The sequence below is a fragment of the Dermacentor andersoni genome, chromosome 3, assembly GCF_023375885.2.
Source record: "Dermacentor andersoni chromosome 3, qqDerAnde1_hic_scaffold, whole genome shotgun sequence".
Classification (NCBI taxonomy): domain Eukaryota; kingdom Metazoa; phylum Arthropoda; class Arachnida; order Ixodida; family Ixodidae; genus Dermacentor; species Dermacentor andersoni.
This window is the reverse complement of record NC_092816.1, coordinates 196,582,275-196,601,592: the sequence shown is the minus strand read 5'-3', so window position 1 is coordinate 196,601,592 and position 19,318 is coordinate 196,582,275. Positions and strand designations below refer to the sequence as shown.

Sequence of the window (19,318 nt, the reverse complement as noted above, 5' to 3'; positions counted from 1 at the left end):
CAGATTTCTTAAGCTAGTCATGCATTTAACATGTATTAGATCAACATTGTTACGACATGCTTATGGGAGTCATTTCAAACTAGGTTGCTCAGCCAGAGAAAGTACAAATGCAAGTCTCAATGTTTATTCCAATTTAATATTCCTAAACAGATTATAGTGGCAGAATTTTATGCCTGCTTGCACTTCCTGCAATTCAATGTTCAGAGCTGGAAAAACTGATTCCTTTTCTTGCTGTCGAAAGGCTGATTCAATGTCGATAGCAAGCTATAATTATTCATTTCGAGAGTGTTAAGCAATTACTATATCTCTAAGCTTATGAATGCGTTTTTGTTCCACGAACACAATTAAGTTTTCTCTCTCCCTCTCATTGACAGCCATGGAATGAAACCGTTCACTTTCATAAGTATCAGGATGCAAACATTCTAGAGTTTGTCCTGAGCATTTGTCGGCATCCTATAGTGTGCATGTTTGTATCAAGTTCTGGTGTTACAATCGCAGTGATCTACACATATTGTTATATTGCAACAAACAAATTTATTTAACTTTGTTTTCAAATCTGCAATGTGGCCATGCAGTAACGACCACATTAATAAGCAAAAAAAAAAAACTGCAGATGCAGTGTACGTGTTGGAATCTATGCGAAGTGAAGTTTTTGTCAAGTGGTCAATTAAATGCTGTTAAAGTAACTGCAATATATACAATTTGTCTTATTTTCAACATCCAACATGTCATCTTTTGCAAGGTTTGCTTATGCACCGCATAGGTCCCAACCTTAATGTCATGTAATCTTTATGCATTACACTGTTCACAAACCATACCGAAACACTAACGGCAGTTAAAGTACATGCACGCTGCGAGACATCAACACAGTGACGTTTGTTGAGCAAGGAATGGTGTGAGGTGTATGCAGATGAATGAATGACGTGCTTATGTACTTATTTATTTATATACCTCGCAGGCTGCAAGGTTGGAGTATTATGCAAGGGGGAATAAAAAAGTTGTTACAAAAGGAAGAAGGGCACAAGATTAAGACAAAAAACAGCAATAAGAGCAGTACCAATACATTGCACCAACTAGCCCAAAGTGTTTTACTGGCACAACATTATACAATACTTAACAATCAATAACAGAAAAAGTTACTGCCCATGCAACCTGTACAGACGGTAAACCAGCGAAGCTGAAACGTGCGGCCCAGGTGTTTATCACTGGGTTAATTCCAATGGTTTATTCAGGTCTTTCTATATTATTGGTTATGTCTGTGTTTCTTAATGAGGTTATGCACATGTTTGACTTGGGTTTATCACATTGTTTATTTGGAATGCCACACATTGCACTTTGCAAGATCACCATCATGGAAAGTGCAATGAGTGGTTCATTGTGTTAATCCAGCGGGCCCATCAAAGTCTTTCTGAATTATGTTACGCACTTGCGTTTTGTAATCCGTTAATCATAATGTTTATGACTCAGTTATGCACTGTAGTTACCAAGTTACACACCGGGGCTGCACATTTCATTTAATTAAATACAGGGGCACATTTTCGAACCTATTGGGAAGTCGGAGAGAGACTGCTGCACGCGCGCTCTGCTGCTAGAGAGAAACGACGTCACTATCGGTCTAGCCAATGGCCCACCACACCTTTGCTGCGAGATAATAATGACATCATGATCTTGTCTTAACCCCATCCCCCTCTGTGTCCCTTCCCTGCAGTAATACGCAGATAAATGTATGTTTGAAATGCATAAGCATTTCTATGTCTACCCAACATGAAATTTCTCTGTCCATCATGCAAGGCGAATGCAATGGCTCACACCCCCTTAAACAATGGCTCATACCCCTACAGTAGGGTTTTTGGGATCGGACCACGAGTGTTTCGCCTAGGCATATACAGCTTCACTGTAAAAAGAATGAACACCTTTCTGCTAGAGACCAAGACAATCATGAGGTATATAAACAAATGAAAGTTTATTGAACATGCCGAGTAAATGCTGGTTGACAAGCAATAAATCGAATTTACACAAAAAGCAGAAGCAAGATCTGATGTGTGTCCATACAGATCCCAACAGGAAACGCATCCATCTCTGAAAGTGTAACAGCGGCCATGCTGACACAAGATTCTCCCAGTGTCTTTGCATCAACAGCTTCCATGATTTCTCTGGGCAGCCGATCTCCACAGAATGCTAGCTTCTTCCTTTACAATGCACTCTCCACATCTGAGCGTGCATTGTAGAGGAAGAAGCTAGCATTCTGTGCAGATCGGCTGCCTAGAGAAATTACGGAAGCTGTAGATCTAAAAATGCTGGGTTAATCTTGTCAGCACGGCCTCCGTTAGAAATGGATGCATTTCCTGTCAGGAAACGCACATGAATTTTTGCTTCTCCTTTTCGTGTATGTTCAGTCTATTGCTTGTCAGCGAGCATTTACTCGGTGTGTACATTAAACTTTTGGTTGTTAGATCATCTCGGTTTTCTTGTTGGTCCTATGTGTTCTCTGGTGCCATTTGCAGCCAGGCTATTCATATTTTTTTTAGACTGCAACAAGTCACTTTAATGGCCCTCATGATACCTTATAAAATCTTTTATTTGGCCAATGTAGCAAGACTGTACAGTGTGAAGCAGTAAGAACAGGGTACGTTAACTTCTAATTAAAAGGTTTATTGTGAAAATGCAGTGATTATAAAGGTTACCACAAAGTAGTACAGCAATAAAACCTGATAAAGACTAGTGCTTGATGAAACCAAACATAAAAGCAGGAAAGGGAGAAAATACATATAGATATACAAGTCCAGGGAAAAAATACATTGTGATCACCAAGTGTGCATGTGGCTACCTTCCAGGAAACTCATTTTTTTCCCAATGGCATGGAACTGGAAGAATGTGCTTGCATAAGCAAGCTGTCAGTCTGTCTATTGGAATAACAACAGTGTTTCTTGAAAGGTGCTGGCATGCAGGATTGGCAATTGTAATGATTTCTTCCTGCACTTGGAATTTTTCTCTATTTTCTTTCTGTAGCATTTTTATTTATGTTTGGCTGCATCAAGCACCAATCTTTATCTATCCTTCAAAGATGTATTTCTTTTTCTGGGGAAATCTTTTGCACTTTAGTTAATAATGAATACACACAAACTCATCTAGTTTTCAGTTATGTCGGGCTTATAAGCCCGCTTGTGTCCTGGAATTTCTGCATGGCTATGTATCCTGTAATTTAATTTCTGGCCATGTGCTTGCAAGTCGCGTGTCAATCTCCTGATTTTCCTGACAATCTTGTATGATGTGCAGGCCCAGACAGCTTCTGGTGAATCCATGCAGGGTGTTGTACAGGGTGTAATCTGCACTACAAGTGCTGCTTTGAATGCTTTCATTTCAGTTTTTATAGGTGTAGGATGACCTGGAATGGTACTCACTTATATGTGGTTTAGTTTTATGTAGTGTCATACTACTGTTACACTGCTATTGCCAGATCAGTGTACTATATGTGCCTTATGTTTGCTTGCATCTTCATAATTAGCAACCTCCTCTGTGTGTTTGGCAGTTGCATATAGTCTCCTGGCCTAATTTTTTGCCCCCATATTTCACGACATGGGCCTGTTGTGTTTCAAGTTCAGGTACTCCCAAGGTTGTGTTTCTGAAGGGAGGGGTAGTCATCTTTGCATCTCATATGCTAGTTGGCATAGTATGTTGGGACGAGGTTCTGAGCTCGTGAGACAAAGAATTTTGCTGCAGGCTGCAACTCTACTCTGTCTAGGTGCTTGTTCGTTAGCTCTTTCTCATAGAGGCCTTCAAGCATGGTAAAGTTGGAAAGACCTATTATTACTACCTGATGCCTGTATTCGATCAGTTGTCTTTTTTGTGTGCTGCTGGTAATTCATACCGTACTATACCTTGGACACAAGCACAGCATCTGTGATTTTCCATAGTATCCACTCGTACACCCCCATTATTTCGAGATTATTCTTTTCACCAGGTGTGGAAGTTGCGTCCAGGCATTGCATAATTGTTTCACCCACGTGCTGGCTCTGCCGTCATGGGCTTAGACTAGCTGAGGATTTGTAGATGTTGACTTCCAGGCATATTTGTCCAGCTATGTGGATCACAATGTGTAATCTGGGGCAGTTCTTGATTCTAGTCTTTTTTTTTCCGCCGTCGATATGAGCTGACTTATCAGAAAGCGAGAGGCCAGACTGGCCAAGAAAGTCTGCAGTGTTGTGGAGGGCTTGTTGCGTCATTCTTGATTTCTGTATAAGATAGCTTTCCCACAGACTGTAATACACCATAGGCTGTAGTGTTTCTTGTAGTATGCCCGCGTTGTTGGTGTGTGTGGGCCAAATGTACCTCCAACTCTCACCTGGAATTTTCTGTCTTTCAGAAATTTACTGTTTAAGTGCTCTACCAGAAATGTTTTTGCTCATCGTTCTTCTTATTAGAGTAGCATGAGGTACTGCTGTTAAAAGCCTCTTCACTCTCTTCATTCCTTCATAAGCGGTATTACACAATGTCCTGCATTAAAGTTTCTGCTGCTTATGGCCCACTCATATCTGCCAGAAGGCACAACTCTTGAAAAAGGTTTTCTTTGTGCTATGTGTGCGACGTAGCATGAGCATTCATGCCTTGACATTTATACATCTGTAGAACCAGCTTCCTACTTGCTATACCTGATCATGCTTATTTGTGCAGTGCTGTTGAACAATACATATTGATTCAATGAATATTTACACACTCGAATTATCACGAAAGATGGTTGTTTTACAATTCTGCCCTTTGCTTTCTATTGGTGCATAAGCATGCCCCCCTATGCAATAGTATTTTGAAGTGTAAGGGTTCAGTGAAAGGTGGTGAACTAAATCTAAGTGCAAGAGCTTTTTTTTTTCGCCTATGACTCCCATCAAAATGCGACTTCCATGGCTGGCAAATCAACCCCTCGCCTTGTGCTAGCAGCAGAATGCTATAGCCACAGTGGCAGGTGAACAAATTGAAGAACGATATGTCTGTCTATAATTTTTTTTCTTGCCTGTATGTAAGTAAAGTTTGGAATAAGTTTGTCACTGCAAACAAGCCCAGTTTGTGGTCTTTTATTGAATAAACCACATGTTGTGTATAGTTGAAATGCAGAAATTTGTTCTAAAATCCTCGGGTGATATATGTTCTTGCAAGTAGCATGGTATTTCATTACTTATAAAGATAGTAATCGCAGCGGATATCGTTACATGGGTTTACACACTAATATATGTGATCACAAACTTATTAGAAACTTACTAGAAACATGTAAGGCATGAATGTTTCTGCACACTTGATCAGCTGTGAACGTGCAAGAACTGCTTCTACTGGCTGACTTCACTGCACAGTTTTGATTTACTTTTCTTCAGCGTGTCGTTTTATACTGTTTTATCCCCACAAGAACAGGCCGTTTGCCTGGTTTTCGCATTGTTGCACGAGTTCTACATGATTGTGCAGGAGGGTACGTTGTCACTGTGCCACTATAGCAAGCAATTTACTTAATCTACTAGCTGTACAGTTAATTACGTTGCTGAGCAAGTGTTCATACAGATGCAGTAAGGATACAAAGTCCGCAACATAGTCAATGTTTATTGGTTTCTGGGCAAGGAAAAAAAATTCTCCAGAGAACAGGTGCAACTTAACGCGCATGTAATATTTTATTCAAGCCACGGATTTAATGCTATCGTAGCAAATTCATTACGACAGCTTACACTTTTGCTCTGTCAAATTTAATAAGAGGCAAGATAAGCTTTCAAGATGCATCGGGAAATTCATGCTTGAAAACCGACAAGAAAATGCAACTGAAGGGTACCGCGTTCAGCGTAACGTTGAAACCTCGGGTACTTTGCTGTCTTGTCATTTGCCCTTGCCGAGGTTGAAATAATTCAAGCTGCTCCGTAAGCGCGATTTTTGCATGCTACTCAACAAAAGAAAATTGTGACGACCTCGTCGTCTGCTGGGGATCGAACACCTCCTAGCACTGACAACTCACAAAGGCGTACGAAGCAAACGTGAAAATGCACTTTATTTGCTGCGTACCGTGTCGACAAATGTACATAAATGGGAGAATCGAATATGCGGTACAAGTTTTTTATTCTCCCTTCACGTACGTACCGAATTCGACAATCCACGTCTCCGCGCATTGCACTTGTCGTGCCAGACGCCATTTTCCAAAACAAACCGGCGAAATAGCTCCGTTGACAGCTCTCCGCGCAATTTCGACGGAAAATCGCAGCGATCGGTGCGACGGTGCGACTGTGCGACCAACCGGTTGGTCGCAGCCGAAAATCGGGGGGTCGGCACTGCGACTGCGATTTTTATCGCAAACGACGGAAATCGCACTTCCGGTGCGACGAAAATCGCATCATGTGAAACAGGCTTAACTATGCAAGCGCATCACGCCCGATGTAAGACTAGAATAGCAGCTTGGGCTTGTTGGTTTTCCATCCTGCTAGTAACAGCGCAAAATGTAGACAAGGGACGAGACAAGAAGACACCACAAGCGCTGACTTTCAACAACGTTTATTCCAAAAACGTTGTTGAAAGTCAGCGCTTGTGGTGTCTTCTTGTCTCGTCCCTTGTCTACATTTTGCGCTGTTACTAGCACGATGTAAGACGGGGCGCGATCGAGGTAGTTAACTTGCCCTACTAGGAGTGCAGCTGCTCTTGGTCTTACAATAGTGAATTATGCTACGAGATCACAGTAAGATACTTCTAGAGCGAACAAAAACACGTAACCCACCAAAGTAATACCAAATAAATGGGCACTTGCCTGAAAATTTCCATAATGGCAGTACTACCGACCGCCGACACAGGGCACGTTGCAACTGCTCGTCTCAGCGTCCGTGGATCCATCTTCCAGTGCGTACGAACGCTTTGCTTTGAAGTGGAGCACGAGTAATACACAAAGCACGGGCCACACCTTTTTCTACACCGCTCACAAAACTAATCACACGTTTAAAATTATTTCGCACAGCGCGAGACGCGAACGCATTTCATGTAGCTAAAGAATGCAATAATGGCGTAGCTTCCGCCTTCCCATCATGACGCGCGCCAAAGTGACTGTAGAGCGTACTTCCGTCACTTCCGGTCGCTTTTCATTGGGCACGGGGAGGGCGCGCAAATTGAACGTTTATTCTGGCAGGTTTGCTTGCTCGCATGACCGCCTGTTTGCTGCTGCTTCGTTGTGGTCTCCAACTAGAGCGGTGAGGCGGGTAGTTGCTACTAGGTTTGGTGCCGAGCATTTTGGGGGGGGGGGGGCGCAATCTGTGCTGCATGACTGAGAGTACAGTACACAAATCGGGACCGTGAGCGAGACGATCGGCGCTCTTCTGCTGGTGCAATTAGATTATTCGCTGCGTCCGAACGAAGCAACCTTGCGAGGTCACAGCGTAGTTACAGCGACATCCTTGCTCGATAAAGACCCTCACATCTTGGTCGTGCGACAGCGACGCGTAAGCATTCATGAGGCGACTGAAGAATGCGTTTGTAAGAGCGTATGCTGTGGATAAGCAATTACAGCTTTGACGACACCAGCCCCTAATATATAGGCTGAGCCTTACAAACTGTGTCCGAGGATGCGCTTATAAGGCAGACCAGTAGCTTAGTAAAACTCTGAATAACTTAGGCAAGTTACGTGGAGATTTGGATTTGAGAACTTCCAGCGTGATCTCGCCGCTATAAATGTCTTCGTTATGGCTTCACCAAGCAAATTTTACGTTGATGCCATTGTACAGCAGAGGCTCGTCTAATAGCACGTCCCTGTTTGTTCAGCTATCTATCCAGACAGCTTCTTTAATTTCGCCACATTTTGTTGGGCTTTTAAGGGCACCGAATTGTTCGTGCAGAATTGTGCGAGTTGCTCGCGCATTTTCATTCTGCTTCTGCAGTTTGTCTTAGAAGTATTTGATTGCATGATAATATAATTGTGAGCACAAAATATAGTGATAATTAAATTGTAAGTAAAAGTGCGTACATTTTCTCGATTATGCATTTTGGAGTGGCCGTCATGCCAGTAACATCAGAATCCTAGAAAGAGATCGACAGTCACTTAGGAATGCGAAAACTTAATGACTTCATGGATGTACACTTGCAGTTATCACGTGACCGTGATACGTCATACATTGTCACGTGTCCTTCACAATTCTACCTTTATCTGCCGTAATCCACCTTGCTACAGTTTGTACGAACCTTAACCGAATTTATTCCACCCTAATTCACATTATTTACCCACAATTGCTCATAATTAACGCTGTTCTATTTACTACCTTCTGCATCACTACTGACGTCATACAATACGCTGATGACGTCACATTTTATTTATTATACATACTTTCAAGGCCTAGTAGACACAACGGAAAGAAGGGGTGAAAGTATACAATATTTGCATTGCAGGGCAAGAATAGAAAATTAAACTGTAAGACACTTTGAACAGCGATGTTGAATTAGTGGTGTCACAAACTGACACTATAGATGCGGGAAGGCGGTTCCATTCAGTGGCTGTTCTTGGCAAAAAGGAAGAATGGCACATCAATTTTGTGTTGATGGTCGATGCGAGACGAGATATAACTTGGTGTGGTGAAATATTTTATTTAAGAGAAGGGTTAAAGTACCATATTCTATGAAAAATACACAGACGAAGGTACCTACGACGTAACCAAAGGTCAGGTTGACCTAGTTTTCTTTTCATGGACTTGACGCTAAAATGACGTGAATAATTTGAGAGACTTAAAGGGCGGCGCGGTTCTCAATGCTTTCTGAATGCTTTCAAGGGAAATGACAAGATTGCCATGAGCAGGGTCCCGTATGGATTGTTGTTGCGGAGAACGCCATCTTTCCTACCTGAAAGGCCATAAAATGCTTTATCATTAAAAATGCAATACCTACACACATTGCTCAATGCGTGGACGTGTACACGTTACTTAGATTTATGCATCAATGCGTTCAACACCCTTCAGTCGTCGATTTAACACCCTTCTTCTAGCAAAGTCGCGCCTTATGTGTAGTATACACCCTTGTGATAGGGTGTTTTGACCGAAAATGGTGCTAAAAGATGTGGACATGGGTGTAAATGCAGAAAGCAGCCCTCTTAACACCCATAAGGGTGTAAAAATGTTGAGTGTGATACATACGATAAATACTAATAATCTCTCAGATCGCGCTCCTCTAAAGGCACACACTTGACGTCGAGTCCTCAAGTGACTGCTTATGAGATATAAACAAGATCATGAATTGCAAAAAAATAGCTTTCGATTAACATTTTATGGTTATGATTATCTGAAGCATCGAAAAAACCAGAATAGAGGCCTTATATAAGCATTTTCATTTTTGTCATTTTCGAAAGTGTGGGTTTCTGTGGAAAAGCCCGAAAGAAGCGATACTGCGTAAGCTTTATTATGGATCGTTCAACACATTTCGTCAGCCCATTGAATATATAATTTTTACCCTTCAATGTTATTGGTGTTCTTGAAATTGGGGGGCTTATATTTGCCCAAGTTATTGTTTCCACCCCATTTATATAGCACTTTATCACCCTACACATGCTGTGCAAACATATCCGTAGCGGCGTTTGCGCGAATAGGAGAGAAGCGCATCGCATCAGGAATTAAGCAAGAGCATCCGCTGCAGGATGACGACCGGCCAACCGACCGGCGGCGGCCGCTGCCGCTCTGCGCGACATCAAAGCAAGGGCCGCGTACGAAGCTGACGGCACGCGATTTCTTTTCACTCGCCACTACATCACGCGCTTTCAAATAATGACGTCTTTGTAATTAATCACTAACTTATCAACGGTGAGTTACTTGATTCCCGTAATTAACGTAGCCAAGTCTCACTCGAGGTAATAAAAGCTGAGAAGGCCGCGCCCGGCTGCGACTGGAGATGGCAACCACTGCTGACACGCTGGGTAAATTTCATTATTGTGATATAATACGGTACCTTACCGCAAAATAAGCGACGCGTAACTTCGCCCACGCGGAGAAAAGAGTGACAACCTGAGGAATGCAGCCGTCACGCTGCCGATATTTACAGTGCACTCCATGACGCGACAACAAAAGCAGGCTTAACGGAAGTGAGTGCGCTAACATTGAAAAAAAAAACGACACTAGGCGTCACTTTGCTGCCGAACAAACTGCGGATTCATGTAAACGTGGATAGTTCTAGGTCGAAGTCAATGGCCCTTGAAACGGTTCGGAGAGATATTGTAGACGCGTAGGCTACAGCTAAAGTTAATAATTCGTACCATAATTTGTTTGAAGCGTCTCATATTAAGAGAGCTACGGACGATCACAATTACCCTCCTCCATAGCCACGCACTTGGTCCTCAACTCGTTCGCCGAGTGATTGGGGCTAGGCTCCAACTTCACTGGCTCTGCGTCATGATGGCACGTCGTGTCGTCGACTTCCGGTTCTCTAGGAGCGAGCGCGCGAAGTCTCTGCACCGTCTCCGACAGCTGCTGGGCAGTCGATCCGAAGCGAGAGCTATGGAAGCAGCGTGCGTTGCGAGCATTCTATCGCAAAGCCGAACGTGTCCGGTATTCCGGTAACCACAGGCGAACTGGACGTTTTGCCGGATGGGTGGAGGCATAAACTCAAGCTGACGAAGCAAATTTAGCGTAGACGTACGTGAGTGGCCTGATCGGTCTGCACGGTCCAGCTACCTGCTGGCGCAGAGCTTAACCAGCCAAACAGAGCGATAATATTGCTTTCACCAAGTGTAAAACATGTTAAACATATACAAAAACAACATGTTAACGATTACACTCCTGCGAAAAATTTACGCCAGCAGCAAAGAAAAATACAATTCTTTACTGCTACTGTGTGTGGTTGAGCTCTGTGCCACAGGGTGGATGCACCGTGCAGTCCAAGGTCATTCACATTTTCACTTATGCTCATCCCGTGAAACGGCAGGGTCAGGCGGCCAGACCTTGTCCCCTTGCGATTGCATTTACCCGAATACCGGAGTAGCGAAACGCTATTGCGGTAGTAATTCTCGGATGTAAAGCTATGACCGCAAACGCGCAAATCCTGGCGCCAATCGGATAGCGGCCCTCCGATGCGCTGCAGCCAGTCCGCTCGTATGTTGCCTTGCAGAGGGACACGATGTCACAGCATGACATATTTCTAGTCGCTACGTTTGCAGCCAACAATGCAACAAAGTCAAATCAGGGTGCTCGCGAAAAGACGGAGACCGACTCGGACCGCGGAGCTCGCGTGAAAATGGAGCACTTGTAGCACGATGAGACGACGCCTGCTGTGTGCCGGAAGTGCTTAAGTGAAGTGAGAAATTGTTCTTGTGCATTCTCTTTCTGTTACTTTGTTTTTGTAGAAACGATTTAACTAACATTCCAACTATTACGAGAACAACAATTGTTCACCATAAAGTTGGAAAAATGTTTGATGACGCGCCCTAGGCATCCGATCAGATAGTTCACCCTACCAACGTCATTGGCGCAAACCACGTCAAATAGGTAGGGGCGGCTTAAAGTTCAGCCGAGCGATGTGCTGCGATCGGCAGCCATGTACATTTTGAAAACCTTATAAGAAACTGCACGCTTTACGCTGAGCCCTAAGATGCGTCAATGGATGATCAAAGTGACCTACTCTAACGACTCGGTACGTTTGTACAAGATCGTAAAAATCATTTCAGGGTGCGCTTAAAGTAACGCAAATTTTTTTTATAAAAGCCCTAGGTCAGCAACGGAAAATTTTACAGAGGCGGTTTACGCGCTCTGGCAAACAACTTTTTGCAACAAATTGGGGTAATCAAACATATAATTAACGAGAACTAGGGGCCGTGCTGGTGCAGTGGCTTTGGCGTTGCGCCGTTAAAGACGTGGGATCAAATGCCGGCCACGGCGGTCGGTTCGGTGGTAGCGAAATGCAACACTCCCGTGCACAGTGGACCTGAAAGAACGCCAAGTGGTCAAACTGATTCCTGAGTTCCCTACTACGGCGTGCCTCATAATGATATGAAAGTTCTAGCACGTAAAACCTAATAATTAGAACGATTTTAAAGAAAAGCTTAGCTGGTCTCGTGTCACGGTTATGGTATTTGTTTATACTTAAAGGTTATACCGAAACCGTATTTTAACACAACTTCACTTTGATTCCCGTGGAATGCTTCTAGTTCGAGGTATTCATCCTCAAGTTTGACGCGCGTTCAGCTCATTTTGCATTCAGGGGCGTGTATTAGGATAAAACTTTAATCATGAAGAGAACGTCAATGTGACCGAAAGAAGAAAAGTCGGTCGTTGCTTGTTTTCGCCAGCTGAGAGAAAGAGCGTAGCTGTTATCAGCTTCTCCCAGCTTCAAAAATATATGCTACACACACAGTAACCGAAGTCACAAGGGGGCGTAACTCTGTGTCGAGATCTACACTCTTGAATACGAAATTAACACATTGAGTGTCAAATGTGATTATGAATATCTCATATCAGAAGCGCTCTTCGAGAATCAAAGAAAGTAAAATTGTCTGCCAATTCGATTGGCCTCAAAATTTAAATATTTATATACACCATATTCGTGACACAAAGTTTCACTCAGGAAGTCGTTTTAATTGTATTCGTGGTGACTCTAACTTGCCGCAACAGCTTTCTCCGCGAAAACGCATAAACCGCATGTGCAAGCAGATTTTGTATAGATAGCATAGCGTTTTTGTTAAATTTAGGATTAGGGTGGAAAAATATTAGAGCCAATGTTTGGTAATTTGGAACTGTGCGAGAAGACGGGGGAAAGAAGACAACCCAGGACGCATGTACTCGTGTCCAGTCTTCACATGCTGTTCCTGCGTATTCTCGTATGGTACCAATATGCTTAGTTTTCAACTACTCTTCATTTTCAAACCGCCAATGTCATTCACCTTACTCATCTTATTAATTTTAAGTACATTTCTAAGCTCTAGCATGTAAATATGATGAGCAAAGAGAATTTGTTACGGCAATAGGAAGTACCAGAAAGCATCCAGACCTTACGTGCTTTCCACTAAGACATAAATAACGTTAACATAGTAATTACTCAGCTAACACCTTTCTGCTTTACTTTTTATAGCCTATTATTAGAAGACCAAGAACTTCATTCTGTTTGTTTACAGCTATAACACCTTATACTTTACCCCATTTTTTTTGCACAGCACCGGTGGACTCAGAAAAAAAAAGTGAGTTTAGCCTGCCTCTGCAGATGAGTTAACGTATATCTCTACCCTGCAGGATAGCGTCTTTTCTGTCCTGTTTCGTTTATTCTGGGCCATTTCTGCACATGCCTTTGCTAGATATTTCTGCTCTTTTTATTTTTAAATGTATCTGAATCATGCCCTACAATAAGCACGTTGTACAGGCTCTTCCTTGATATATATATTTAGGATTCCACTGGTAATAAACAGTGTACTTGCACGCTTTGGCTGGTTTCGAATATATTGGGAAATTTTTTTTTATAGAGTGCCAATAAACAGATACATATTTTATCAGTAGGAAGCCATATCGTCCCATTTTATTTAGCTACGTTCCTAACTGAAAAACAAAAGTGAATATGGAGTTATATATGATAATAAATCTCTGGCTATATTTGATGTTGCATCGCAGGCTTAATTGTAACGTGAGTAAACCCAAAACGTCCTGGTGTAGGCGTCTTTTAGTAATAAAGAGATCTACGAGTATCATTGCACCATTTGTAGCGGTGATTGAGGTCGTGGTACAGTTCGTATTGAGGAACAGTTAGAGGCAATGAAAAAAAAACGTGCTTTACATGTTAGCTCGTAGTACCTCCGTTCCCGATATATATACCCCCGCCCCCCTAATACTAAGTCTAATATTCTTGAACATGAAAAACAATCGAAGTTACCATTAGTGTTGTTGATACACCCTATGAACAGACAGTTATCGAGAGACTTTTAAAGATGCCACCTCATTATTATTGAAACGTAGCGACCATTCAGTAACGTATGAATAAGAAATCCCAGCTTTTACATATAAGCAAGCACCACCGCATCTATTTTCTTCTCTTCAAGTAAATTACATTGTATCAATCTATGTAAATAGCGCCCATTATTCCACAATACTACGTTTGCGTCAACATAATCACAGGGAAAGAAAAAGTGAACTCCCGTCAACAGGTAAAAAAAATCTTCGAAAATGGCTGACTGCATACCGCGATAAAAAATGCTAAAGGAGATATGCACTGATGAACAATAAGAAAAATAAATTCAGGCTGTCTAGGACACATCTCACTTACTCTAAAGAAAATCAGAAATCCTCAACCAGAAAAATAAACCGAAGTAGTGAAATTACAAGCCCATTCGTAGAATTTAGACGCAAATATATACATCAACACATAGAATAGTCCAACGATAGTTTAACAATATGGGAATGGTTATTTCATAATACAATATATCACTTTTGAAATGACGCACCGCGCAGGTGAAAGCAAGCTACCAGTGTCGGCGATCGTGGCCTCGTCAACAAAGCGAAAGATACTGTAGGCTTGAAGATTCCTCCGGACACCGCATATGAGGAGACGAGCCGGTTAGATGAAGTCCTACCGTTGTCGCCGCAGTTGCTAAATGTTTAAACATAAATCACTCCAAAATGGTCGGCAATGCAATATTGATGACTTTTCCTTTACTTATATTTCGAAACTTAATGAACGGTTCTATGAAAGATAGAGATTTCTTTTTCTTCCAAACTTGCCCTTTACAGTTGTAGGATGACACAAACAAATAAACGTCATCACACACAGCATTTCCACACAATCCTGTGTCTTCGCGTTTCCTTATTTTCTGCTGTAAAAAGGAATTTCACCTCCATGGCCGCAATTTACCTATGTGAATTACGTCAGCACAAATGGATCTTGTTTTTTTGTTTTGTTTTTTACTACGGGGCAACGAACATGGACATCTCTTTTCTCAGTAATCGTTATACTGTAGAGCGCCCTTACTGTTCTTCAACACAGAAAGGGATCGTCAACACTCCTGATTTGAGATCAGTTAGTTGTTCATTCCTTGAAAGAAAAAAAGAAAGCTGGTTCTGTTCTTGCCACGCTTACAACGACTGCAAAAAAAAGTGGGAACATTGAGAAATGATTTACGAATACAAAAGAACCCGCGCTGTTGGAACCGGCAGGAGAAATCAAGCTTTCGAGGCCGCGGGCTTGTACTTATTATGCAAAACGCTTCTAGTTTACATGTGACTACCTTTTCCAATGGTGTTATTATGCATTTTTAAGCAGAGCGACAGGTCAACTCTGAATGGGCAGGCTACAGCCCCCGAGGGCCCCGTGCATTCGAGACAGGCATTTCTTTTATTCTACCGCGGCCACATGGCTGCTTGCTGCGCTTTACAGCGTTCAAGAATACTAACCACTGTTCCTTCGCCTGTCGCAGAGAACTGACTGTCAACGGAAGCGCGTGAAAGAAGCGTTGAAAAGATCGTTACGTTCTTTATTCGACCCAATCAGCGCCTATTGCGTGCCCGTGCATGTTACTTTGCATTCTATTCCCACGCTTTTGGAGCATTCTGTAAGACCTTCGGAATTGGTTGCTATTACAAAAGCATGCAAATTGCGACTGAACACGCGATATGGGTTTCAGAACGGCGTGACTGGGCCGATTGGCTTGTCATGGCTGGATGCGTTAAAGAAGGCTGGCGGTCCTCTCCGGTGAGTGCGACAGCGGCATACGCGATGGCGTTCCTTCCACTTATTTTGTAACCCGGTATCCTAGTAGGCCTAAGCGTAAAAGGATAACGCTGCCCAGATAAACTGTTTTGAGATGCGTGGATCAAAAACAAGCTTGCATGTGGCTATCAGAGAGGAAAGGATGAACGAAGTGCAGCACGCCCATTTTCCGCACGTATCGCTGCTTTGAATGGGGTGCACGCGAGCAGAGGAATATTTATTTTGGAAATAGGCGTTTGTGCGGATACGAGGTACGGAACCGCAGACTGAATTTAACTGTGAGCCCAGTTTAGTGCAGAAAAGAGGATTCGCGGTGTCGGTCTTTCCGTCCATCCAGCCGTCCAATTTTTTTCTTCGTTAAGCTGACGAAGCGGCTGTTTACATACTTTCGAGTCGTCATAATTACAAAGTCATCGTTGCACGCCACCTACTCCTCCTAGATCAAAAAGTTTACCCACAAATGGCCTAAAATGGGGGGTAGGTATTGTTATTAAAAAAGAGCATTCGATGTAATTATTGACAGCACTTTCTTAAGAAACTATAAATATTAGATGTTGGTTTCGTTCTTCTGACCCTTCTACGCCATTATTTACCAGACGAAATTAAGGCAGGTAAATTGTCAAATATTGTACAATTTGTGGTAACAAGAACAAGGGATTCACCAGGGAATATAATCGCGTGGCTTCTCTTCCTCGAATACTTCAAAAATATAAAGACAATCACAAGTGTATCCACAACAAGAACGAGCATGACATACCATATGCCAGTCCTTCAACCAGTTCACTTGCATTCTTCTCTAGTTTGATTATGTGGAGTATTCATGCGATAATACTCTACAAAACCTTACTAAAAACTGTACCTTGATCTTAGAGCCACCCGCAGCGTCGGCTGCACGGCGACGGCCTTGTGGTGCTCAGCATGAGGCCGCCAGTGCAATGCTGGCTGCAGTGGTTTAATTCACGAGTGGCGGAATGCAAACAACGACCCTCTGCTGTGCATTCGGTACGCGTTAAATACCTCCACGTCATGAAAATTACTTCGCAGTCGCCACTACAGCATGCCCCAAAATTTGTTTGTTGTATTCGCACGTAAATTCCCACAACTTAACCTATGTAATCGCAACATGTCCTAGTGTTAACGTCGAGTAAATTACAGGCTTGTTTCAAAGAAGGCTTTTGTCATGCTCAATGCCACAACGTAGATGTGTTTCTTAACTATTTCTTCATACAACTCATCACTATATTTCGCGAGCTTTACTGAACCATAAATATAACGTAGTCGTTCTATGAGCGCACACTGTTTATAAGAAATGTACCGCCATATTAATTCGTAACTCGCTTCCAATTAACAGAAAGCACGTGAGCACGGAAGTATTTTTCATGTTTCCCCGAAGTTATCGTTACCTACACTTGTTCAAGCTACACATGTTATGTGTGGTACTATATAATTGCCCTTTTTATATGTACTTTGAGCGCTTTTTTCTAATATTTTATATTGACAAATATCTGTAACCATTGCTACTGCTTACTGTGTTTGCCAGGACCTCATTCCCAGAATTTCATATCCTACCTGACTTTACGTTTTCGTGGAGCTTGTTGAAATGGGATATTGTACGCAGAGTCTCGCGAAATTTACAAATCTTTATCTGGTGCTGCCACCACCGAACTGTCATGAGAATACGAGGCAGTGCTTGGTTTTCCGTAATGGATATGTTGTGATTTGAGCCCTTCATAGGGTTTTATTTATTACGCTTATCCGAACAAACTAATTATTTTTCGAAACTCACGAAAGTAATAGGCAACAGCTCAGAGGCATAAGCATTGCGAATAACTGAAATGTACAAGCTACAGATACACTCAATGCTGCAATATATAACCCGTTTTACTGAAGATAATCAATGTGCAAACCCGCCGTGGTTGCGTAGTGGCTTTCGTGTTGGGCTGCTAAACCGCATGTCGCGGGAACGAATCCCGACCACGGCGGCCGCATTTCGATGGGGGGAAATGCAGAAACACCCTTGTACTTAGATTTAGGTGCACGTTAAAGAACCCCACTAGGTCCAAGTTTCTGGAGTCTCCCACTACGGCGTCCCTCATAATCAGATCGTGGTTTTAGCATGTAAGACCACATAATTTCTTTTTACTTTTAATCAATGTGCAAAGCCACAAAACATTTAACCCCGCAGGGGCGTCTGCGTCAGCAGGCATTTGGTGTGTGGCGACACCACGTACCCGAGCACACGAGAGTTGGACCCTCCCGCATGTAGCCGTGCGCGGCTTAGCCGTGTCCGGGGAAAGGGGGATCCTGGGGGTTGAGCTGATGCTGGGTGTTTGGACCTTTAAGGCCCCCCGGCGGAGGCAACACACCCCTTTGGCCTCTGCTTCACATAGACGGCACCCCCGGACTGACCCACCCGGGGGAAACCGGTAGTTGCCTTTTCCTGTCATTCTCTCTCTCCAATCTTCGTCTTTCTCTTACTTTTCATCTTTCCTGTCTTCTCCTAGCTTCCGTTTACTTCAAGTTTTTCCAGGCAACAAGGGTTAACCTTGTGTGAATAGCCAACCTAGGTTATTTCATATTCGGTTATAGTGGTAATGTACAGCTGGCGATTGCAGGCCGTGTTTCACACGCCCTGCAGCGTCCCCTTGTAGGACGACTACACGGTGGGTGGCTGGCGTTGCTGCCGAAATTACAATCTTTTATGGCTACTTCCTTTCCACCACTACCTGGTCGCTTCCTGAAGACGGGGCGCACCGATGATGTTTCAGAGTTTTTTGCCCGTGAAAAATAAACGTTTCCTGGCTTCCATGTAGTCCACTCCGAAACACCAAACAAAGCGTGCGAACACTCTCACCATTCCTCGTGTCCAAGTCTCGGACCCAAGTTTTTGGTACAGGTTACAAAGCATCCAGAATGGCAAGCGGTGATCTCCTCTTGGAGCTCCGCAACCTGAAGCAACATGAAAAGCTGCCCAATCTAGTATCATTTGGTGACGCCAAAGTAACAGTAACTCTGCATCGTACTATGAATACAACCCGTGGCGTAGTCTCCGATGATGATCTCTTGGAGCTGACCGAGGCTGAGCTCTTGGAGGGCTTCAATGAGCAGAATGTCATCAACGTTAAGCGAATTAAGATGAGGCGGGGTAATAAGTAAATACAGACCAAACACCTGATATTTACTTTTGGCACAAGTGTTCTGCCCGAGTCCATCGAGGCCGAGTATATCAAGATCCATGTTCGCCCATATGTTCCAAATCCCTGCGTTGCTTCAAATGCCAGCGTTTCGGTCACAGCTCACAGAGCTGCCGAGGCCGCCAAACCTGCGCTAAATGCAGCGCTACTGAGCCCACTTCTGAATCTTGTGAAAACCCTCTGCAGTGCGTAAACTGTGAAGGCGAGCACGCTGCATACTCGCGGTCGTGCCCATCTTGGATGAAAGAAAAGGAAATAGTTACAATTAAAGTAAAAGAAAACATAAGTTTCAAAGAGGCACGCAGGCGGGTATCCTTCCTGCCAAAGCGCACCTTTGCGGACGTGGCGCGTCAGGGGGCAGCGCCACAACGGCCTCCGGCGGCTGACCGACCCACACCCAGTGAGGCGGAAGTGACGCCATCCTCCCCCCCTCCCCCCGGCGGCTGCAGCTAACGCTGCTACGCCAA

At 43.4% G+C, this 19,318-nt stretch overlaps 1 protein-coding gene across 2 annotated transcripts in view; it reads left to right on the top strand.

Moving 5' to 3' along the window:
- Positions 1-19,318, top strand: part of LOC126524079 (carboxypeptidase Q-like) — an 87,061-nt gene that overhangs the window by 12,446 nt on the left and 55,297 nt on the right. The window contains exon 1 of one of the 2 annotated variants that reach the window (XM_055067284.2): positions 15,566-15,639. The exons of the other annotated variant lie outside the window; for it this stretch is intronic. Within the exon in view, the coding sequence (XP_054923259.2) occupies positions 15,601-15,639 (39 nt within the window). The 5' untranslated portion in view covers positions 15,566-15,600. Of the gene's footprint in view, positions 1-15,565; positions 15,640-19,318 lie in introns of those variants that run through there. 2 annotated transcript variants of the gene reach the window in all.